Here is a 26,436-nt window from a genome sequence, read left to right as displayed (position 1 = left end):
TCAACAGGAATTTAAATCGAATTCGTTCATGAAAAGTGGTGGGGGTGGTCGACCAGGGGATCGATCACCCGGGGAGTTGTCGTCCGGGGGAGTGGTCCGCCGGGGGAGTGGTCCTCCGGGGGAGTGGTCTTCCGGGGGAGTGGTCTTCCGGGGGAGTAGTCCTCCGGGGGAGTAGTCCTCCGGGGTAGTCCTCGGGGGAGTAGTCCTCCGGGGGAGTTGTCCTCCGGAGGAGTAGTCATCGGGGGAGTAGTCCTCCGGGGGGAGTTGTCATCGGGGGAGTAGTCCTCCGGGGGGAGTAGTCCTCCGGGGGAGTAGTCCTCCGGGGGAGTAGTCCTCCGGGGGAGACGTCCTCCGGGGGAGTGGTCCTTCGGGGGAGACGTCCTCCGGGGGAGCGGTCCTCGGGAGGAGTTGTCATGTGGGAGTAGTCTCCGTGGGAGTAGTCCTCCGGGGGAGTTGTCCTGATACGGACATTATCCTATAGAAGGCACTGTTTATCATGTCGGTCTCGCGAGCTTTCTTTGCCTGGTGTCGGTCTCGTGAACATCCTTCGCGTACTGTCGGTATCGTGAACCTTTATTGCTTAGTGTCAGTCTCGTGACCCTTTTGAAGGTAGTGTCGAACTCGTGGCTGTATGACTCGCGAGCCGTATAACTCATGGGGTGTATGACTCATGAACCTATTTTTGATGTCAATCTCGTGGACCGTATGACTAGTGGGTGTTGGTCGTGTGGGATGACACCTATGAATCTATGTCAAACAATACTCTCATGTGATTTTTCCCCCATTTTGCAGCCCTCTATGGACTATCTATTTTATCAATGTCAACAAAATACAACACAAAAATATTCAACCGTTTTTTTTTTTTTTTTACTTCTCTTTCGTTAACATTTATACAAACAAATGCTGGAATGACTACCACTTCAAACTGAACTTATTGAGAGTACCCGATACAGAATGATATCTCCCTTCTGCATAATACTATCTTTATTTTTATTTGTTTTTGTTCCATAGAGTTAAACCTAAAGGGACTTTGTTTTTTAACATTAATTTGTGCGAACAATTGTTGCTTAATCAGAATCATGGAACAGTGTATATCGTTGTTTCTCTTTATTTTTTTTCAACCAAGACTAAACCTTATCTGTGCTCTAGAGCTTGCATTTATCTTTTTTTTTTCAGTTTCAGTCCATATTGACTTATTAGTCACACATATATAAAGGAATTGCAAAGTATCTTCTGACTCCCCTTAACAAAACGGACATTTAGCACTACTTTTTTATCTCATGCAGTTGCTTATTTAAAAACAAAATTCTGTTTACTGTTTTATATTGAAAATATGTCAACCCAGCGTCCAGAGTGAAACAAAGTATCATAATAATATGGTACTTTTCCATTTTTACAGTTTCAGGAGGACTATCCAAATGTCGTTCCCATTTAGAACATGCCGGCAGCCACTGAGCAGCGCCAGATCGACGTTGCTCTAACCTTTTCAACTGTTGAACGGCAAACAAGGTAGCAGCAACTCCCATCTTAATGTCTTTTGGTATGACGCGGCCGGGGTTTGAACCCACGACCTCCCGATTGTGAGGGTAGCCTCTCTACTCACTGAGCCAACACATCTACATTCTTTCAATTCTTCCAGTAGTATTTTGATATGTGACGGCAATAACAGATCTACCATATTATGTTGTTCACATCTTTGAAAATGACCACCATACAGACATTAATTACCTCACTTACCGAATACACCCTTATGGAACAAACACAGTGTTACCACAGTGTGTTCACATAGTTCACTATGTGTAAACAATGTGTTAACCATGTGGTCACAGTGTTGTCACAGTGTCGTATTTGAGATCACATAGTGTACCACATAATTGGCATATCGAACACAGAGTGGCACACATATACCACAGTGTGGTATAGTGTTACGACAGTGTGTTCACATAGTTGACTATGTGTAAACAATGTGCTAACCATGTGGTCACAACGTTGTCACGGTGTGAGATTTGAGACCACATAGTGTACCACATTATTGGCATACTGAACACAGAGTGACACAGATATACCACAGTGTGGTATATATCGAACTATGTGTAAACCCTGTGTTCATAATGCTACCACAGTCTGGTATTTCAGTTTAAGTGTTTTAACACATAATCCCCACATAGATCACATACTGAACACACTGTGAATCATGTTTGACACAGTGTGGTATATTTTGAACTATGTGTAAACCCTATGTTGATAGTGTTGTCACACTGTGGGATTTCAGATCATTCATTTACCACATAATCCACACAGACTTGGCATACCGGACACTGTAAATTGTGCTTACCACAGTGTGGTATATATTGAACTATGTGTAAACCCTGTGCTCGGTGTTGTCACTTTGTGGGTTTCAGATAATTCACCTGCATCATCTCCACATACTTGGCATACTGAACACACAGTGTGGTTTATTTATGTGTACTCCTGTGTCCATAATGTTGTTACACAGTGGGATTTCATATCATTGATTTCATATCATTGACGCTGCTTATGTTGATCAATAATTGAGCAAAAAAGTCAATACCATTTTTTGTTTCACTGATCTCATCTCGCTCTCATTCTCTCTGCAAACTTGAAATGAATATAAAAAAAATAAACACTTATGTATATATGGAATAATCTTCTATTACGTTAAGCAGATAATTTGTTTCATTCTCTTCAATTTAACTTTAATTGATGTGTTGTAATGGTAGGGATGGGGTTGAAGAAAGCTTACGATGAGATGATATCCGGGAAAGCTGATAGTATCAATCAGTTATACGCTTATTGTCTAAACTCTCTTATGAGATGTTCTGTATTTGTTATTTGTTTTTCTTTGTTCTTCTCTGATTTCTTTTCCATTTTTCTCCTTCATGACATTCCCAGCGAACAAATATTCAGAATTGATTTCTACATCGTAGTTTGTCTATCATGACTTGTGAAGATATGACACTTATTGTTTTATTATGGCCAATAGGCATTTACTGTTAATATCAGAAACTACAGTGTAGGTGCATACAGTAAACATCAAAGTTCTATTCGTGTCTCCCTTCGTCTCTCTCCTTCTCTCCTGATCCCCAAATAACCTATAAAAATTTATATTGATAGTTTGAATTATGCACGTGAATATATCTCGTATGAAAATGATATTTTTTGAATATCAAGGGAGCCCCCTCACTCAAATGCAGTCTGTTGTTAAATCCATGCTGATATTATTGCTTATGCCTCGTTTTGTATTGGCAGAGCAGACACAGGCCACGGACGTGTGTGCCCAATTTGATATCATCGGCTATGTCTTGTCTGCGTCCTTGTTGTTTCTCGTGTCTTGTGTGTGTCTCATGTCTATGGTTCATGTGTGTGTTTCTTGTATGTGTTTCATGTTTGTGTATATGCGTTTCTCTTTCTCTTCTTCCAGGTCTAGGTCTAAGTGGAACTTTTGTCGATTCCGGTGTGATTTTCTTTATACTTATGGCTAATCCAACATTTGTTTTCAACTCTGTGAACGATGATGAATTTTATGATACAGTTGGGCGCTCTTTTACGTCCGCGCAGGAAAACAAAACTTCCACCTTATATGAAGCATACATATCGAACAAACTTAATGCTTCAGCACAAGAATTTGAATATAATTTTGATTCTGAAGATCCTGTGCAAAGTTCATCATGTGTTTATCTGACTGTAAATCAGTATAAACAATATGTAATGAATAGTGATGATGACAATCTTTTGTTAGCTCATTTGAATATACGAAGCATAAGTAGAAATTTTGATAAGTTGCGATTATTTTTAGAAAACTCTGGTAATAACTGTTCTGTTATAGGTCTGACCGAAACATGGTTGACTCCCAATATAAGTCATTTATTTTCTATATCCGGCTTTGATTTCGTGTACAGAAATAGAAAAGAAAGAATGGGTGGTGGCGTTGGTTTATACATCCCCAACAAATTTGAATATTCTATCCACGAAGAATTGAATGTCATGACTGATGTAGTTGAATCTCTTTTTGTTGAAATGGTTAACCCGCATGGGAAAAACATACTGATTGGAGTTGTTTACAGACCCCCTGGATCGAATCCGAATGATTTTTTGTTGTATATACAAAATTTAATGCAGAACTCTATCTTTACAAATAAACATGTATATTTAATGGGTGATTTCAATATTGATCTTATGAAATGTAACTCCCAACATATTTCGCAAGAATTTGTAGAAACCTTAATGTCTGTTTCTTTATTACCGTTAATTTCTAAGCCGACCCGTGTTACTAACCGATCTGCCACTTTGATTGATAATATTTTTTGTAATATTCTCCCAATTCCCGAGTCTGGTATTGTTTTATCTGACATCTCTGATCATTATCCAATCTTTACACAAGTGCCAATTAAGTTATCTCCTAGGCAAAATAATCATCAGAGACGTCGTAAGATTACGGCCAATAATCTTATTAATTTGCAAAATAGTTTAAAAGATATTGATTGGTTTTTTGTATACAATACCGATCTTGATTTGTGTTATGATTATTTTATGAAAACTATCACTTCTAAAATTGATGAACATATTCCGTTTTGCACAAGGAAAAGTTCTTATAAAAGAACACCAAGACTCCCGTGGATAACCCAATCACTTTTAAGATCGATTAATAGAAAAAATAATTTGTTTTATAAATACAGGAGTAACCCTACGGATAAAAACAGACAAAAATATGTGACTTACAAAAACACACTTACTAATTTATTGCGTTTACAAAAGAGAAAATTTTACGTCAACCAGATAATGAAATATAAAAATGATATTAAGAATACTTGGAAAACAATAAAAGATGTTATGAATACATCTAATGATGCATCTAGTATTTCAGAAGTACGGTGGGGTAATACCTCAAGCAATGTACCTGCTGGTATGGCCGAAATTTTTAATGATTTTTTTTGCATCGATTGGGAAAAATTTATCACAAAGTATCCCTTCATCTAATAAAGTGTTTTCTGATTTTTTAGATATACCTAATCCTAAAACTATATTTTTGGACCCTACGTATAATGAAGAAGTTATTGATATTATTAATAATTTGAAAGAAGGGAAAAGCCCAGGTTGTGATGGAATCGATAATTATTTGTTGAAAAATATAATTCTTCAAATAATAGATCCTTTAGTATATATTATTAATCTATCACTTAGTACTGGGCTTGTACCAAGTCAAATGAAGACTGCCAAAGTTATACCTATATATAAGAAAGGGGAGAAAAATGATGTCAATAATTACAGACCAATATCGTTATTAACTTCAATTTCTAAAATTTTGGAAAGAATAGTATATATCCGAACTGTAAAATTTTTCAGTATGAGTAATATATTTACGAATTTTCAATTTGGATTCAGAGAAAATCACAACACCACCCACGCTTTACTTACCTTTGTGGAAAAGATTACACATGCACTTGATACATTTTCGCATACAATAGGCATCTTCCTGGACTTCTCAAAGGCTTTTGATACGATTAATCACGGTATACTTCTTTCTAAGTTATCCCATTATGGTATTCGCGGAAAAGCCTTGCAATGGTTTACGAGTTATTTATCTGACAGATTTCAATATGTGTTAAGCCCACTGTTATTTATAGTTTACATTAATGATTTTTATAGATCTTCAGATAAACTCTCTTTCATATTATTCGCGGATGATTCCAATCTTTTTTATTCCCACCCTGACCCTAATACTTTGATTAGTACAGTGAATGATGAACTGAAGAATGTCTCACAATGGATATATTCAAATAAATTGTCACTGAATATTGAGAAGACAAAGTATATGTTTTTCAGTAATTCTTTAGATAGATTATCAGGTAATGTTATATTTGACACTACTCCCCTAGAAGAGGTTTCGTCTATTAAATTCTTAGGTGTTTGTGTTGATAATAAGTTATCATGGAAGTGTCACATAAACAATATTTGTAAAGTAATTGCACGTAACATAGGCATAATGAATAGATTGAAATATTATCTTCCTTCTTCGGCTTTGATTACGCTTTATTCAAGTTTGGTATTGCCGTACTTGAATTACGGAATTCTTGCTTGGGGGAATACATATTCGACATTGTTAGATAAACTTTTTCTTCTGCAAAAGATGGCGCTCAGAATCGTTTTTAACCATCATATCCGAGCACATACTGACAAGCTTTTCCTTGAGCACAAAATTCTGAAAATAAAAGAGTTGTATTTGTTTCAACTTGGTCAATTTATGTTCAATTACAACTGTAATCATCTACCCAAAATATTTTATTCTTTATTTAATCGTAACAGCCACGTACATAATTATCCCACTAGACAATCTAAAGAATTTCATCTTCCCTTAGTTAGAACTGTACACACTCAGAATATATTTGTTTATACCGGACCCAGATTTTGGAATAGCTTAGATAATGATCTAAAAGAATCTGTGGAGTTAATTACATTTAAGTATAAACTCAAAAAATATTTGTTTTCTAAATATACCAGTTAATTCTGTTCAATGAAAAAACCCGTCATGTTTCACTTTTCCTTGAGATTTTGTATATAGTGTGTCCACAGACCTTTTCCATCCCTCTCCTTTTCCTTCTCTATTCTTCCCTGCTCCTTTTTCCTCGTTCTTCGTTGTCCAGTATCTGTCTGAGTGCATTTCCTCAAATTCTGTTGTTTCTGTGTATTGTGTTATTGTTATTGTTGTTGTCGTCGTTATGTTTTTTTTTTGTGGCCGATTGCATATCTTCCTTTCCGTTCAATTTTCCTGGCACACCTGGCCCCATAGTGTCTGCGCCACAAATGTGATATGTTACATAGTTTATACGTTTGCATCCTAAAATCCTAGTAAGTATTGTTCATAGTATCAACATCATTATATCAATGAGTAAAATGTACAATAGTATATAGAATTTAAAATGAATATGTCTTATTGGTATAACAAATTGGTGCTGTTGTTGTTTTGTTCCAGTGTTCCACGTTTTACAAGCGTGGCTTTTTTAGTGGAACACTGTTTTCCATCATTGTGATTATTTACTATTTTTGTTGCCATGACAAAGTGCATTGTTTCCTTTTTTACGACATCATTCGTGTATAATATACTTTATATTGTATTGAAAAAAAATCCTTCATCGGACGAGTGTAAGAGAAATGAAAAAAAAAATTGTATCACTTTGGATTATGTCAACTTTTTCTTTTCTTTTCTTTGTGATGATGGAAATAAATAAACTATTGAACTATTGAACTATTGAACTATTTAACACTATAATATCCACATACTAGATGTTAAGGAAGAGACGCTACATTTTTTATTTTGAATAACTAAAAAATGATGAAAATTAACTTTCCTCAAATTTACACAGATGGTAGCCGCTGAATAACGCACAATTTTGTTGTGTACTGTTTCAAAATATTGCAGGGAACAGCATACAACAAAATTGTATGCCTGTATTAGCTACCTAATGTGTAAATTTGTGGAAAGTTATATTTTCATGGGATTTCAGTTATTCACAATCAAAAGCTCAAACTATTTTTTTAAACATCTAGTACTTTGACACACAATGACTCATGTTTACCGCATTGTGGTGTATATTAAACTTTGCTTTAGTATTGTCAGTAGGGGATTTCAGATCTTGTACTACCACATGGCATGTTAATCCTTGTAAAACCAGGCTATTTCTGGTTTTGTTGGGGGGGGGGAGGAAGCATTCTACCATTTTGGTGAAAGGATTCAAATATTGTAGTTTATTAATAGATGTACATGTATGTATCAAATTAAAAGAATATACCTCACCGCTACATGAACTCCCCAGAGATTTTTATCAAGTTTGTTAAGCCACTTTTAACTGGTCTGATTATCCAATAAAGTAATAAACCAATAACTTAAATGTGTTGTTTGAAGGTTTGCATGGTGAAGTAAATGAGGAAGAAAGATTTGCGGTGACACCATGTGTATGTAGTCCTTAATCGGATCGCTGTTTGGCAGAAGAGCCTAGAAAGAGGAGAAACGAAGAGGGAAGCGACATATGGGGGTTGTGAGGAGGGCAGAAAGTGAAGAGTGGGAGACAGTAATGGGCTAGAGGTTGAAGTTGCACTAGTGGAGACGGTAGAGAAAGGAACACAGAGAGTGGTAAGGAAGAATAGTGTGAGAATCAAGTAGGATGTTCGGACATCGTTAGAAGGGGAAAGATGAAATAGAAGGGAAGAGGAAGAGGAAGGAGTTGAATGTTGGAGAATCATGGAGATAGGGGAGAGCAGTAAAGATTCATGAAACCAAGAGAAGAAAAACGAAGTCGGCGAACAGTGTGGCTATGGAATGCGGAATCAATGGAGAAAGGACGAATAATCCCTCGAAGGAAGGGTAAGTAGAGGAGAGATGAGAATATGTGACCCGCGACAACGGTTTCAGGCAAAAGTCGCAAGAGCAAATTCCCTCCCAGGCGGGGTACAAAGATTTTCACCATTATTTTTGTCGATTTAGGTTTTTTGCAGAAATCGAATCTTTGATATGTTTTCTACATCTACACTAAATTTCAAAGCATAAGACTAAGTTTTTCCTATCGAAAATGGAATTTTAAGCACCCTATGTTGGATCGCACTCGTCAGTTTCGAGCTTCTTTCGAATGCCGCGCCAATATCCTCAGCGTTGCTACGGCGCAGGGTCTCGCATGCGATTGGCTGGTGCGTCGCATACATTTACATAATTCGGCTTTCGGAGACACCAGTTGCAGCGTTTGGCGAATGCTTTGTCCACGCGTGCACGATTACATGCCCCATTGTTCTTGCAGTAGTGATTATATACGCTCGCTCTGTAGTGCGTGCTCTTCGTTTGGCTTTCTATCCAAACTATTCTACCGCAATGTTCGACAACGGAAGTGAATCAAAGATTATGTAGCATGACATAATCGTGTGAAAAGAAAACTAAATATTCTCAAATTTGTCTACTTGTACACGTAGTAAAAATTATGACAGCAGCAGACTGACTCAATGGAAGATAGAGGAGAGGAAAGGAGCGGTCACATGTGACCAATTATATTCAAATAATACACGTCAAGATCGCACCAAACTAACAAGTCGTGTTTGTTTGTTTGTTTGTTTGTTTTAATTTAATGAGCACCACCAAACAAAGCAACATATTATGCATGTCTTGTAAAGGCAAAACAGACAGGAAGCGTGACCCTTGCCAGCACTAGCAATTTTCTGCTTTCAAAAGGCACCACAATGAAAACGCGATTTGTAAATGTGTGGATTGGCCACCACTCCTGTTACATGCACACGGCCATGGCATGTGGATGCCATTGCGTAATGCGTGCACCATACACATGTACATTGTACATGTACAAAATACGTGCAATTATCGTATTCGCCATCTTGAAAGACGTACTGGTAAACAAACCCGAGCGAAATGCATTGTTTATCGGCTCCATACGCTGAGCTCCGAGGAAGGTGCCCGGGAAATTTGACTCTCTCAGTGAACCAATCAGAAGGCGATGTTGTTGCTAGAGGAGGAGCTTAACATCGATTGGCACCATCGCACGGATGGATGATTCTCCACTCGCATCGCCGCTCGGACATTGTCCTTGAGAAAGAGGTGAACCTTCAAAGCCTGTTTTCTCGCAATTTTGTCAGGCTAACAACTTAAAAAGTGCATTTTATTTCTCTTTCTATGCCCACTTATGGTGCCGAAGAATACAAGTGTTTTACATAAATGCAAAGCTTAGGAAATGGGCAATGAGATTCAGTGAAAAAATGAATTTTCAAAATTCCCGACTTTTGCCTGAAACCGTTGTCGCCGGTCACATATGTTGATAGAAGGGAGATAGAGAGAGAGAGAGAGAGAGGCGGGGGGGGGGGGGGGGACAAAGAAAAGAAGTAGAAAAGAACAAATTGAAATTCAATACGTAAATCAGAGGGAGCTAGTATGGATCCTAGAATGAAATGCTGCTGAGAGGGAGAAAAAAAAATTGGAAAGGAAAATTGATGACAGTTAAGTCCTGAAAAGGTTCCTGTGGGAGAAAAGCAAAAATAAGAAATCAAAATGAGGTTAAAGTGTAGACCTGAGGAGAGAAGACAAGAGAAATAACCTGTGGAGAAATGTGTAAATTAAGTAGTGGTCCTGAAAAGGACCGTTGGGTTGTATGGAAGGAAGAAATAAAACAAAAAGAAGAAAGAAGAGAACAGAACAGAAAAGAAAAGAAAAGATAAGTAGCGTAGAAACAGACAAAAGTGTAAGAGAGAGAGAGAGAGAGAGGAAAGAGAAATGAAACACTGAGTTAAGGTGCTAGTGAAAGTAGCGCAAGAAATCTAGTTATAAGAATAACTAGGAGAACCGAGGAACTTGACGTTTCGGGCAGGTTGACTGTCCTTCTGACGAATTTAATTTACACATTTCTCCACAGGTTATTTCTCTTGTCTTCTCTCCTCAGGTCTACACTTTAACCTCATTTTGATTTCTTATTTTTGCTTTTCTCCCACAGGAACCTTTTCAGGACTTAACTGTCATCAATTTTCCTTTCCAATTTTTTTTTTCTCCCTCTCAGCAGCATTTCATTCTAGGATCCATACTAGCTCCCTCTGATTTACGTATTGAATTTCAATTTGTTCTTTTCTACTTCTTTTTTTCTTTGTCCCCCCCCCCCGCCTCTCTCTCTCTCTCTCTCTCTATCTCCCTTCTATCAACATATTCTCATCTCTCCTCTACTTACCCTTCCTTCGAGGGATTATTCGTCCTTTCTCCATTGATTCCGCATTCCATAGCCACACTGTTCGCCGACTTCGTTTTTCTTCTCTTGGTTTCATGAATCTTTACTGCTCTCCCCTATCTCCATGATTCTCCAACATTCAGCTCCTTCCTCTTCCTCTTCCCTTCTATTTCATCTTTCCCCTTCTAACGATGTCCGAACATCCTACTTGATTCTCACACTATTCTTCCTTACCACTCTCTGTGTTCCTTTCTCTACCGTCTCCACTAGTGCAATTTCAACCTCTAGCCCATTACTGTCTCCCACTCTTCATTTTCTGCCCTCCTCACAACCCCCATATGTCGCTTCCCTCTTCGTTTCTCATCTTTCTAGGCTCTTCTGCCAAACAGCGATCCGATTAAGGACTACATACACATGGTGTCACCGCAAATCTTTCTTCCTCAATAACTTAAAGCTGGACAATATACAACACCCTTTAAGTACACGGTAGTTGCAAATGTTATATACTTATTCATTTTCCTAATTTCAGTTGAAACCTTTCAGATTTCAAATACTGGCATGGAACAACAGATTCATTTAATGTGAGAATATGACCTATACATATCATTTATCCAACCTTCAGATGAATAAATCATACACTTAGTGTTGTGTTAATACTGTTTACGGATGCATAACATTAAACACTAGAAATGATATAACACTAGGAGTATCTGTAGTTGTGGAAAGATAACAAAAAGTGACATGTTAAAACTTCCCTGTTTCTCTCATAAATCACATGCTTTCCTAAGATTTCACCAGGAGGTATTGCATACAATCTATTGGTCACACGTTTCACTACTCTGATGTGTACAGCATCAGCTTGGCTCTCCCTGTCTCTATTCTTTACAAATGGGCCATCATGCTCTACATACTTAATGAGAGCAAAGGCATCACTATCATCTTCCGAAACCACAAAATCATGTACAAATGTCACTTCATTGCCTTTTACTTGTACATAATAATTTATTCTGGTAGTGTGCCGAGAATATTCAGTAGTATGGATACAAACTGTGTTTACAACTGCTTTCTTGTACACTTTAATTACAGTAAAATGTCACAGGATATTCTTGTGGTGTTTTTTTTTTTGTGACATGCTATACCACATGACTATCACAGGACAATACCACACAGCAGTACCACACAGTAGTACCAACTGGAATATAAAAAAAAGCAAAAAACAAAACAAAATGCATATTCCAGAATCTCATTAATAGGTGAGTTATGCTGCGAATCATGACAATTGAGTTAAGCAGTACTTAACCTGTCCTATACTCCTACAGTATTACCTATCAAGTGGGAGTGCTGAGATACAGTGATACTTCATGCGGTATTTCTGTGGTATTACTGTGGTGACACTGTGGTATTCCTGTGGTAACACTGTGGTATTCCTGTGGTACAGACTTTGCATAGCTCATGAATATTTATAAAAAGCAACCTAAATTTGAGAAAATTCATAAAATACTTCTAAATTCGAAGTATTTGTGATGGAATTTCCTTTGAACTATTGTCTAATAATGTTATGTTATACCAATGTCATAAATTTTGTTATGAAAAGGTAATTTCATATTCAATAACAGTGTTATCTACTCAGTAACCGTGCCTTCATGCATTACAAATATTGATACACCTGATGACTATGTGGTATTTGATATATTTGATGACTATGTGGTGACTACCACATTGTACTGTGGTGGACTATGTGGTGACTGCCACAGTGTGGTAGACTATGTGGTGAATACCATAGTGTGGAGGACTATGTGGTGACTACCACAGTGTGGTAGACTATGTGGTGAATACCATAGTGTGGTGGAATATGTGGTGACTACCACAGTGTAATGGACTATGTGGTTATAACCCTGTGGTCATAGTGTGTGACACTGTGGTTTAATTCACAGTGTTTTTAATATCGGCCGTAATCTGGCAGAACTCCCTAAGTCGATTTTGGTCGATTTTCAGGTTTTGAGTGTTTTGTGTGTTTTTTCTCATGCTCTTTCAAGTGGGCCAAAAAATAAGTTGTGAATCGGTACAGAAAGTTATTTTTAGAAAGTGATTTTGGCAAAATTCCTGAGGAGAGAGGGCGATTAATCTGGCAGAACTGCGTAAGTCGAGATTCGAAATGAATTTTCCGATGTTAATCAGGCAGAACTGCGTAAGTCGACTTACGACAACGCTTGGACCAAGGTGTTCCTGCATCCCGCACGGACATGGTATATCTTAACACGCGCGTGCGCGACCTTGGTAGTGACGAACGCGCTGCGCGTTCAGGTTAGCAGTGCCTAGCTAGCTAGCTAGCTAGCTAGACACGTCGTGCGGCTACGTGTATTGTACACGACGACAGTCACGCTAAAGCAATAACCCTCGTTGCTCTTGGGGGAAATTGCCACTTTCTTTCCCTTCATAGACTGGCAGGCTTCAAAACAGGTCAATATGCGGTATGCCTTACTATTAAGTTTTGCTACAATCTAGTGTTTTTTAAGCCTAGAGCATTTCTAGATCTAACAAACGTTATAGTTTGCATCTTGTCTGACATCACGCTCCAGTCAACTTTAGGCCTACTTGGTACTGCTGCAGCACTTGTCCATTGTTAGTGTACGTGAAATCAATGTACTGTGCGGTAGCGTAAGTCACGCGAACAACAATATCTGTAATCCATTGACCATAGCTTCTTATTTTATTTTTCATTGTAATAAGCGGTTAGTGGGCTTGGATCTATGGGATTGATCTCGAGAAGTTTAATGAATATCTAGGATACCGTCTATAACGATGGCATTTTCGATCCAATCCTACAGACGTCAGAAATTGACCAATACTAACACTTTTACAGTTTACTTTTTAATACCGGTACCGTACCGGTACTCCCAGTAAATTGTGCAGTAGGGGCCTACTACTAGTAGACTACTGGGGCCTACCGTTACTTAACTTAGGCTGAATCGCCGGTTATTCTGTCTTTACTCAGTTTTCTATTTTTCTAGATTTGATTCGGCCAGACATTCTTGAAGTCTGTAATATGAAGAATCTAGAATCTACAGGTTAAACGCTAAATTATAAACATTTAGCCCTAGAAATAGATCTGAAACTTAGATTTAGATCTGTGTTCTATACATTACTACTAGTACTAGGGGCCTACTACTAGACATTATAGGCTATAGACTTTATAGACTTACCGTTAGTCATTGTAGATAGGCATGTTAGGCTTTATGTTGTTCTTAGATCTACAACATTAGTACCTTCTAGGCCTAGATCCCCAATAAACAGTCTAGCTGTAACGCTAGATTTAGCCCCTACCTGGATATCTAGAGTCTAGCGTTAGATCTAGAGTCTAGACTAGAAAATCTAGAAACTAATTTTCATTGATCTACTAGTCTGTTATAATGACGCCCCAAAATAGACGTCTGGATGTTACATAGACCTAGACAATCGAGTAGACAGAGTTCGAGAGTTCTCGTACGTTTTTAATAGGCCTGCGTAGAAATAGATAGTAACGGTTAGAACACTACTACCCTAACGTTAGTACTGTAAGTAGTTAGTGACAATAAGGCCTACAGTAGGACTAGGAGTCGACACAAACGAGAACTAGGGTCTATTTTTTTATTTTCTAATAAAGCTGTGAATAAACTTTTAGTCAGGCCTAGCTCCTCGTATTCTTTAGTTTAAATAGAGTTTAGGCCTTCAGCCAAAAGGGTCTAGGCTTACTCTTACTTTGGGCATAGAGTAGGAATACTAGGATAATGATGAGATCAGTAGGCCTATCGTATGCAGATTCCTACGTACCGCACTAGTCTCTAGATGTCTAGTGTATCGTTAGGCCTGAATAGACTACGGTCTAGACGGTCTACAGTGTAGTATATACCTGTAGTCTTGATGAACAATATAGCTTAACATCTAGAACCTAGTCTAATATTATTCTTAGTCCAAATGTAATGCTTCATGAGATCGACAATAACCCAAGCAGCAGCCAGGCTTTTGATGTAGCAGTACTTCTTGTGCCGCTAAATAATACTGAAACGTGAACACAGACTGACAACATTTGGGGAAAGCAAGTTATTTTCCATATACAAATGAATGGATAAAATGAAATTAAATGTGAATCAATAATGATGACTTTATACAATACAAATATTTCAAAAAAATTGTACTCGATCTAAAATATTCATTGTTTTGACACTGCATCCGCTGAATAGTAAGAGGGTGGATGGTAAAATACGATAGACAACCCGCAGAAAATAGACCGAGATACGTAGTTCTGGTTGATAAACCACGTGTTTATCAGCCAGAACTGCGTATCTCTAGAGATACGCAGTTCTGGCTGATAAGCACGTGGTTGACGACAAAAAGAGATACGTAGTTCTGCCTGATGAAACACGTGCTTATCAGGCAGAACTGCGTATCTCCTAGAGATACGCAGTTCTGCCTGAAAAACCCCCCGCATGGCCAAAAACTTACGCAGTTCTGGCTGATCAACCCGGGCACGTGACCAGAGATACGCAGTTATGCCAGATTACGATCGCAAAAATTTGGCGACGATTAATCTGGCAGAACTGCGTAAGTTTTTAAAATTGGTAATTTTTACTACTTAAAAAGGTCAAATTGTCATTTTTTTGCTGGAAATAAATTCTTTAGACCAATTATGACCGAGAAAAGAGGAAAAATGCAACTCATCGTATCTCAGTTTAGAAAGGTGTAACATTGAATCTTTAAACCCGATTTCTGGCGTAATGTGTTAAAGGAGATACGCAGTTCTGCCAGATTACGGCCGATATGTGTTTTGGACCATGTGATAAAGCTATGTTGCACAGTGTGGTGACGCTGTGTTTCACACTGTGGTAAATACACAGTGTTACCACACGTCCCAAAATCACATATTAAACACATATTAAACACATGTGTCCGACACTGTGTTACACACTGTGTTCGACACTGTGTGCCACACTGTGTTGCACACTGTGTTACATAGTGTGGTAAAACTGTGTTCTTTCCATAAGGGCACTGTAATATGACAGGTAATTAAGTTTCAAACAAAATTTCCGTTCACTTTCTTCACGGGTTAACTAATTATCCTTGCTATCAACCAACTTGTTGATATACCTGATACCTTTTTCATGCCAAGATTTGAAAAATACATATTTCCAAATGTATGCATGGAACTATTTTTCCATAATTGATAAGTTAAGAAGTCAGATTCTTGTGCACGACAAAATAGGAACATGACATAAAATACATCTTTCCGAAATGGATTTGCAACTTCATGGGATAAAGCTGAAAAATATTCATCGCCAAACTCTAACTGAAATAGCTTTGTAAAGTCAATGGCTGCATCTCATGTGAATTAACAGAGTACCCCACAGTGATAAAACGTAGTTTTACAACGACACCGTTAATTGCTACACCCTCATTCAGCTCAATCCCCCTTGTATCGTATACGCTAATGAGTATGAAATCCAAAGTCTATATCTGAAGGTGGTTTGTTATCTTGATTATGTGGTTGATAATGGCCACACATTGACCTTTATACTTGTATATTTTATGATAGTATATTTATTCAAATGTTTGCGCACATAACCTTGCAATTTGATTAATTTTGCTATTTAGAGAGATAAAGTGCTGGAGATGCACAAATATATAAAAAATGGTCTATCCAAAGCTTTGTCTCCCCTTGGTAAAACAAATCCATTACCATTTAGGAGCAACGCGGTATGTTTACAGAGGTATGTTACAGTATGTTAGATTGTAGTATATCAGAGCATTCAAATGAGAGTCAGAAAAAAAGAAAGAAACCGAGTAAAAAAGGAAGAGAAATGTTTTCTTAAAGCTATGTTTGTTAAGGAAGTAAAGTTGGCCGATTTGTTACCAACCTGCTGGGGAAATGTGGGTCGTATGCTGACATTCTCGACATCGACCTTCATGTTACAGACGTCCTGCCTTAGTGTCAAGGGAAAACATATAAGAAAATTGAGTAAAAACGCCACAGTGTGTGTTTTTTTTTTCATATGTGCAGGTTACGTGCTTCCCAAAAGGTGAAGCAATTTGCAACAGGGAAAATCCCAAATTGAGAAGTAATAAATCATTTAATTCTTTTGTCAAAACATCAATTATTAATATTCAAACTCTGAAAGTGATATATCAACTGCAGTGCGCTCAGAAAACCTCCACACTTACACACATGAAAAAAGAAATATAAAGTGTTGTCACGACAAACTTAAACCATTTGTAAGACTTGTCAAGCAAAAGAAAAAAAAAGGGTTTTACACGTTCAAATACATGCTGATATACAACATAATTATTGGTGTTAGAATTAACTGAGGAAAGGTATGTTGTTACTTTTAAAGTATTTTATCTAAATTTCTTTATGCAATTGAAAAGAAAAGAGAGAAATACCCAAGACTGACAAGTGGAATTCTCGGTATTGCCAATCTGCGCAAGCTGAAGAACTCTGTCAATATACTGTCACAAATGCACTGTGGGATTCTTCGGTTATTTGTCTGGTCTTTTGCTGTCATTCTTGTTTGTTTTTTCTTGGCTATAATTCAGCTTAAAAGAGTTAAAAGTTTATAAGTTTTACTGATTTGCGGTCACTAGAGTCAGTGTTCACTACAGCAAGGCTTCAATGTGCTGGTCACATGATGGAAAGTGATTACCTTTCAACAAAAACATACCTATGGATAAAGACAGAGTGTGATCCGAGTGTATGTGCAGTCAAAACCAGGGCAAGTTTATCCCGTGAGCTATCCTATAATGCATTTAAAACGGTCCTCTGCGCACCGCATCTAGGTAGTGGCGATACCGAGAATTGAAACCACGTGTACCTCTAATATAGATAAGAATATGTACGCAAGTGTGTCAACGAACGAGGAGGCTTGTGACACGAGGGTTGGGCATAAAACTTCGTGTAAAAGTAAGTCCTTTGTTAGCATTTGCTACATAAGGGTGATTTGAGAGCTAGTCATAATCACACCTGTAACTATGCTAAAAGAAGTAACTAGACTTCTCACCTGTCTACGACCCTTTTAAACCGATAGTCCGTTCACAGTGCAGCAAAGAGACATGGGAACGAAATGGCGTCCCATACAGGTGCACATTACGCTGTGTGACCTTGAAAGGTTTGATATTCAAAATAACGAACTGAAGTTTTGCAGTCAACTGATGGCAGTATACATTTCTTGCCGTCATTACTACACTTAAAGAGCATTATAAGCATTTTTTACTCTATAAACGAAAAAGGACCCCCCCCCCCCCACACACACACACACACAAAGGAATCTTGGTAAGGCGCCTTGGCAGATTACATGCTCCAGCAAAACCGCTTGTGACACGAGGGTTGGGCATAAAACTTCGGGTAAAAGTAAGTCCTATATTAGCATTTGCTACATAGGGGTGATTTGAGAGCTAGTCATAATCACACCTGTAACTATGCTAAAAGAAGTAAGTAGACTTCTTACCTGTCTACGATCCTTTTAAACCGATAGTCCGTTCACAGTGCAGCAAAGAGACATGGGAACGAAATGGCGTCCCATACAGGTGCACATTACGCTGTGTGACCTTGAAAGGTTTGATATTCAAAATAACGAACTGAAGTTTTGCAGTCAACTGATGGCAGTATACATTTCTTGCCGTCATTACTACACTTAAAGAGCATTATAAGCATTTTTTACTCTATAAACGAAAAAGGACCCCCCCCCCCCCCACACACACACACAAAGGAATCTTGGTAAGGCGCCTTGGCAGATTACATGCTCCAGCAAAACCGCTTGTGACACGAGGGTTGGGCATAAAACTTCGGGTAAAAGTAAGTCCTATATTAGCATTTGCTACATATAGGGGTGATTTGAGAGCTAGTCATAATCACACCTGTAACTATGCTAAAAGAAGTAAGTAGACTTCTTACCTGTCTACGATCCTTTTAAACCGATAGTCCGTTCACAGTGCAGCAAAGAGACATGGGAACGAAATGGCGTCCCATACAGGTGCACATTACGCTGTGTGACCTTGAAAGGTTTGATATTCAAAATAACGAACTGAAGTTTTGCAGTCAACTGATGGCAGTATACATTTCTTGCCGTCATTACTACACTTAAAGAGCATTATAAGCATTTTACTCTATAAACGAAAAAGGACCCCCCCCCCCACAAACACACACACACAAAGGAATCTTGGTATTAAGACGTAGGGCACATAATTATTTTGCCCAAACAGAGAAAGTTATTTCCTTATTTTTCATTTGCATTTCTACATTATCACCATTTTCTTTTGTCTCTTACGGAGCCGTTCATTTTTGGTCCATTTTTTTTTTTGGAGCTACATTGTGTATATTTCTATCATTATTGTACACTATCTTCTAACGTCATATGACAGCCTGGGTTTAATTACATAGTACATCGGTGCCCACCTTAGATTTTCATCCGATCTACGCAGCATTGATGATGCACTGTGAAGAATAAAAAAAAAATGAGTATCCTCTATTGCTAAACGGAAATGAACGCATTTGGGATTGTCATTTTTCAGAGACTCATTCATAATTCGTTATTTTATGTCTTTGAAAATAAGATGAACCATTACTTAATTCTTATACATTTTTAATGGTTGTGGTATATATTGCCATTGTCGTCATACTCTTCACAGTGATACATAATCGTTTATATAGAGTAGGCATGCTTGTAGAAATACCTACTTTCCCACTGTGTGAGTGTGTGTGCGTTTTAGAAGGGAGTGTGTGTGTTGTGGTATAATAGTAAAATTGTAATGGGTACGGTGAGAAGGAAAGGATGGATGATTATATATGAGCGGAATGGGGTTTCTCTTTATTCCATTCCTTTTTTTTCTCTCTTGAGGGGTGGTGTATAGTAAAGAAGTCTAATTATTATAATTATGGTTAGATAGAATAGAGAGGCTATAGCTACGGGGATGGATTTCATTTTGATAGATAATTATATATACTTTCACTTTTTTCGGTCATTGCTGTGCTCTTGCTATTTTATTTGATATAATTATGGAAACATGAAAAATGTATATCTACAATTTTATTTCACTTATCTTTAAAAGATCTATTATTACCTTGTGTTTGTACAGTAATACATGAACCAAAGAAAATTCATGTATATTTTGTTATCATTTGATTGGAAGTGAATAAAAGTGTCACGCATTTTGGTTCAGATATTTGATGCAACATTATGTATATAGCATAACATGTTTTTCATTGCTTTCATGATTTTTGTACTAGTCTATGTAAAGGATGTCTCGCCACCGCTATTGCAGATTTCTAGTTTAGCTAGCCCAATACCAATTGCTTTGCGTAGAGCGGAGTTCTCTCTTTGCCCATCTTGCTTTGTTCTTCTGATCTTCATATGTCATTCTGTGCCTCCCTCGCTCTGACTTTGCTCTCACCTTCAGTACTTTCGCTTTATCCCTTCTCACTTTGACTTTGCCTTGTCTTTCAGAACTCTTGCCTTGCTCTCCTCAGTTCAACCTTGTCCTGACTTTCAGAGTCCTTGCCCTTACCCTTCGCCCTTGCCTCTCACTGCCTTTCAGCTTGCTCCGTACGTCCTTGACTCTCACTGTCCTTCAGTCTTTTCAGCTTGCTCCCTCCCCCCACCGACTTTCACTGTCCTTCAGCCCTTTGTGCTTGCTTCTTATCTTGACTTTCTCCAGGCCTGTCCTTGTATCTCTCCTTGCCTATGACTTTGAGCTCCTCATCTGTGTGCGCAAAGACGTCCTTCTCCTATATACTCCGCAGCGCGATAAACGTCTTTCTCGTGACCTTTATGACTGGTCCTCTATATCTCTCTCTTGAGAACAAAAGAAGCTTGTTAGGAAGTGGTATATAAGACAGACGCTATGCTTATCTAAGAACAGATTCACTTGCTTGGGAGATGGAGTGAAGAGTGTGTCCGCTTGGAGTGAAACCCGTGTTTGAACAGTGAGAGAGTAACCAACGAAAGAGATTAAGAGTCAACCAGTCCAGAAATGGTCTGCTGTCATGTTAGCTTTTTGTATTAGTTAGTCTAAGTCCTTCACCGTATCGCACCTCTTATGCCTGGCGAGACATCCTAAAATCCATCCCCGTAAATGTGTTCGAGTGATTCTCCATAATAAACTTCTTTAACTCTTTATGTGCCTCCGACTCAGTCGACGGCGTGCCAACTTCGCATATTCTGCTCAACAAACAAAGCCGCCAAGACCGATCGATAAACCGCTAATTACTGCTAATCCCGCGTCACAATGAAAGCGTTTCTTGTGCTTTTGTTCCTCTCATATACGGCTTGCATTCTATGTGGTGATCGACTATCAAGCGATGTTCCCAACTAGATTTACTCGTACATTCTATGTTTCTGTCACGGTTTAATGTGCCTTTATAGTAATGTAGCAACTGGTCATTAAAAGAAAAAAATTGAAAATAGAGTCGCCATACAATTTATATCGAAACAGAGCTTGGCATTCCTCTTAACTTTGCCTACTCTTACGCCCATCTTAACAGAAATTTGTAGAAGTTATACAAATTGGAAAAACAGAATTCTTTCTCAAAGCATGACTACCTTCGTGTCTCAGAATAACGTGGCACACAGGGGGTTTCCACCATGGCACATAAAGAGTTAACCGTGATTTCTGCCTCATGACTGTAATTTTTCCGTGACCCTCGGCATCCTTCGACAATACTCTTCAACACATAGCGGGACTTTATTTTGGGACATTTATAGAATCGGAATTATTATTCTGACCATCTTCGACAAATATAAGTCGCCGCTACAATATTTGTTGGAAAAAAAAGATGTGTTTATATCCATACAGTGCCAAAATGACTTTTAACGCATCCATATGCAGAGATGTCAATCCTTGTGCTTACTGACACATATTTCATATTTCTCAACTTGTGCCCAACATGCACTCCTTTACAGGCTATCGTACAATGAGTTGTGGTGTGGAGAGGTTTGATTTTAGCAAGACGATAATCTTATTTTGTGGCACCCTTATGCAACTCAATTAGCACATGTCCGAATCAAGCATTTTTTTAAGGCCCTCGTACGTTAATATCATAATGTTGTTATTTCCAGTTGTGATGCAACAAAACTAATGATTGTATACATGACATTCATGTCATCAAAGCAAACTTTCATTTCCGTGTGAAAGAAAGTGTAAAATGTTTATTAAACGCTGGCTCCAAATAAACTTTGCGTAATGAAATCAGATGATATTTGTCTGCTAATCACACTTGAACGCACGTACACACAAAGACAAACATGTATGATAACAATCCATAATACATGTAATAATGATAGTTATAATAATATGTATATAATTATTTTCATAATCATCTTAATGATTACACACACACACACGCATATACATGTAACCCGTCTTTGTTACGAGAAGACTGGCTACGAAAATAATTCTGTAAAACAGGAGGCAAGAGACGAGGAATGGTTAAGGTGATACCGACGTCGGACGAACTGCCATTTATTTACTTAACTTCAACTTCCAACCGCAAGTAAATAAGGAACACAAAAAAATAATACTGAGTGTAGACAGCAAATCAGCTGCCGCATATGTACTGTAGCCTCGTCTGCAGGACCTTACTACATTTGTAGATTTCTAACGTTGCAAACGCACTGTTCATATACACGCACAGTCAGAATCTGAATCATAACACTTGTCATAGACGCAGTCCTTTGCTTTCCACTGGCTATTAAGTGACTTTATTCAGTTATCCGGCTCATGCAGCTCACAACAGCATAATGTCATCTGTGTGATGTGTGTATAGCGATGTCAAGCGACGTGTAGTGTACTGAAGTGTAGGGAAGTGTAGTGAAGTGTAGTGCAATGTAGTGAAGTGGTTCACTGTGACAAAAATACAGAAAAAAAAACATTTAAATATTAATTACACTTGTATCAACTTCAACCAATTACACCAATTTAACATATTCTCAGCGCTCAAACTTAGATGTAACTTGCGCTCAACACCAATTGTTTATCCTTATTACTGTTTAAGTAATATTATCACAAACCTGTTAATTACCTAATGCAACATGCATTTTAAATATGTAATGTAGTCTGAATATGACATGTATCTTTCAGTATTCTAAACTGCTGTCAAACTGCATATAACTTACTTGTAGCAATTGTGTAAAAGCCTATATCCATTCAGGCTGAATAAAGAACAAATTAAATACACTGTTTATATTACCACTGCCAGTGCTATAGTACAACTACGATGGGCACAAGCCCGTAAGCTTCACTGGGCAGTTTGTTTGTTTCAGTACTTAACTTCCTTATTGAACTACAGCTATACAGGGTTCTGGATTACATCCCTCTACCAAACTATCCTGTGCACCGCACAGCTAACTACACAGACCATCACTGTTCTGGAGTGGTCTCCATGGCAACTATCTCTACTTGGGGCTGCACCGCACCCACCACTCTCTCTCTCTCTCTCCCCCCCCCCCCCCCCCCCAGCCATGCTCTGGGTCCTAAAACACACACAGGCATATACACTATATACAGTGAACAAGTGCAAATTACTACACTTTGAATATCCATGCTCCAAACAACTTCATCTACTTTATATGTCATTATAAGTTAGTCTTCCAAACTGTCTAGGAACACTTAGCAATACAACACCTTTCCAACACATATCATACATTGAGTAATACATGTATACCAAAGTATTCTTCTCATACTCATGGAAAGTTGATTTCAATACATTTTACACTGTGTGGGTTGAATATGTCTACACATCGACATGGAGCATGAAACAAAGAGATTACCAATAACTCTCATTCGGATACTTATTAACAACTTATTTACTCTGTTCTCAATTAATGAGGAATATATGTGTATACACAAATCAAAGAAGGATATCAATTATGAATTGGACTTACCAACTTCTACGTATCCTGGTCACTAAATATAACTCTCCTCATTGCTCTTAGAAGACACTGCTTGTCCTCAAAGCTTCCAAACTCACTCTGCTATAAACAAAGAGTGTGCGCTGCCTTGGGGTGAAGGCATGTGCTCTATGCAAATTAGCTTGGGTGTTCTACTATGCAAATTAGGGTACTGAACAGAGCATGCATTGTTTTGGGTTTTGGGGTTGCTCTACTATTTCGGGGGTGTTAATGTCTACCTGTTGAGGGATAGTGTTGTCAATACTAAACTTCTTATGCCGCTACATACCGGCCCCCAATGACCTGACTACAGGAAGGTCATTTCTTACCTTCATATAAAGGCGGCATTCTTAACAGATGTACTTAAACTTTTGACAACACTTGAATGGTTTAACATCGAACATAAACAATACTTCACTTCTCGCTAAACTATCACTTATAGCTGTGAATATCAACATTGACAATGTTATCACTCTACTGGTCATCTGCAGCTTTCAGCATACAGAGTTTGGAGATTGGTCTCCTAAGAAATACAGATCCCACTTTGATTTCCGCCTGGCGGACTAGTCCGTCGTTACCCGGGTACACCTGGGACACCTTTTCAAGCGGCCACTGGCCTCTCGGTGCGCGTTCATCTGCCACAAGGACTAGATCATTTACAGCCAAGTTCCTACGCGGAATCAACCATTTCTGTCGTTCTTGTAACAGAGGAAGGTATTCTGCTTGCCATCTCCGCCAGAAGACCGTCGCCAGATACTGCACTTGTCTCCACCGGCGCCTTCCATAGCAGTCTCCCTTGTCAAACTTGCCGAGTGAAAGGCTGGGGTTCTGTTTCATCAACAGCAAGTGATTGGGGGTCAGGGGTTCGTTCTCCTGTGGATCCATACTCAACTGAGTAAGGGGGCGTGAGTTTAGAATACCTTCTATTTCTACCAGCACAGTAGACAATACTTCGTCAGACACTGTCTGTTGTCCGAGCAGGCTGCCTAGAATCTTTCTAATCGATCTCACCATTCTTTCCCACACCCCACCCATGTGACTCGCCGTTGGGGTGTTGAAAAACCAGTGTATTCCTTGGTCTAGGAGGTAGTTGTTCACCTTGGACTGGTTGAGGGACTGTAAGCTCTCCCGCAACTCTCGTTCGGCGCCCCTGAAATTTGTCCCATTGTCACTCACTATCTTCTCCGGCTTGCCTCTCCTAGCAATGAATCGTCTCAAGGCATTGACGAATGAATCTGTATCGAGCGAGTGAGCGACTTCAACATGAACTGCTCTGCTGGTCATGCAGGTGAACAAACATACCTCTTTACTCTACTGCGGCCTTGTTTCACCAGAATCGACCCGAAGTAGTCGACTCCTACGTATGTGAAGGGGGGCTTGTCTGGTGTGACTCTGTGCAGTGGAAGCTCAGCCATCATCTGTTCCATTCTCGGTGCGTTCCTCCTCTTGCACTTGAAACATTTTCCTACAACCTTCCTCACTGCAACTCCTCCTCTTATCACCCAATACCTGGTTCTCAGGGAAGACCACGTCATTCCTGCTCCAGAATGTCCTACCAGATGGTGATGGTGTGAAATGAGGAGCCTCGTAACGTGATGATCATGAGGCAAGATGACAGGATGTTTCTCATCGTAGTCAAGAGGAGCATTGCCGAGCCTGCCACCGATTCGGACGATACCGTCTACCACGATTGGATTCAGCTTTTTCACAGCAGAGCTTTTCAGTTCCTTGCCGTCGAGATAATCACCAAACACACCTTTTTGCATGATTTTGATGATGTCTCTCTCCGCTTCTATCAGCTCTTCTGCTGACAATGAAGACTTCATGTCACCGTTCCCTTCACCCTTTGCCTTTGCGAGAAGCCACTTCTTGTACCGGAGAAGGCACGCCATGGCTCGTTTCAACTTATTCCATGAAGAATATCTGCTGAAGAGGTCTTGCATGTTACCTCTTACAGAAGTCGCAAACACAAGAACCTCTTTCTTCACTTCCGGGTCACTTCTTGGAACCTCGAGCACATCTGGAGGTGAAGGCCAGAACTTCTCTTCCTTTGCAAGGAAATCCGGTCCGATAATCCAGCGCTGATCTTTCAGAAGCTCGGATGCTTTCAGTCCACGAGATCCATCATCTGCTGGATTTGATTTTGTGTCGACATGTCTCCATTGCTCAGGAGCGGAGGTCGCGTGGATTCGTGCGACTCTGTTCGCAACGAATGTCTTGAATCGTCTGCTTTCGCTTCGTATATACTGTAGGACAGCAGTAGAGTCAGTCCAAAAGACAGTCTCATCGATCTTGATTTCGAGCTCTCCCTTGATGCATTGGTCCATGGTCACTGCAAGGACAGCAGCCATCAGTTCCAATCTTGGGATTGACACTACCTTCGTTGGCGCTAATCTTGACTTCCCTAGGACAAATGCACAATGCACTGCGCCTGACTTGCTTGCCAGGCGCAAGTAGGACATAGCCGCGTATCCAACTTCAGACGCATCACAAAAGTGATGGAGTTGGGCGGATTCAATTTCCTGGAATCCCTCCGGCTTCAGACACCTACTTATTTGGATCTCCGTGAGCAAAGGCAAATAATTCAGCCACTTTTGCCATCGTCTTTCTTCTTCGGGTGATACCTGTGCATCCCAAGTCAAGTCTCGTCTGCATAGGTTCTGCAGGAGTACCTTAGCTGGTAGTACGAATGGGGCGAGGAAACCCAAAGGGTCATAGAGGGAGCTTGCAACAGACAAAATCCCACGCCTTGTTGCCGGCTTCTCCTTTACCTGGACTTCGAACTTGAAGGAGTCTGTTTCCAT

The 26,436-nt window shown here is 39.1% G+C and overlaps 2 protein-coding genes across 2 annotated transcripts; both read right to left on the bottom strand.

The window, feature by feature from the left end:
• On the bottom strand, positions 1-24,916 carry LOC139722706 (uncharacterized). The gene is made up of 3 exons (XM_071633997.1): positions 24,111-24,916; positions 16,613-16,679; positions 1-252 (listed from the first exon to the last, which is right to left on the bottom strand). The coding sequence occupies exons 1-3, from the start codon at positions 24,914-24,916 to the stop codon at positions 1-3; spliced, it is 1,125 nt and encodes a 374-aa protein (XP_071490098.1).
• Positions 24,913-26,436, bottom strand: LOC139722705 (uncharacterized). Its single transcript, XM_071633996.1, has one exon. The coding sequence runs from the start codon at positions 26,434-26,436 to the stop codon at positions 24,913-24,915; it is 1,524 nt and encodes a 507-aa protein (XP_071490097.1).

This window comes from Diadema antillarum, unplaced genomic scaffold, assembly GCF_040938485.1.
Source record: "Diadema antillarum isolate AM-2024a unplaced genomic scaffold, OU_Dant_1.0 scf00000170, whole genome shotgun sequence".
Lineage (NCBI taxonomy): Eukaryota > Metazoa > Echinodermata > Echinoidea > Diadematoida > Diadematidae > Diadema > Diadema antillarum.
Note: the sequence above shows the minus strand (reverse complement) of the source record. Positions and strands in the feature narration are given on the sequence as shown.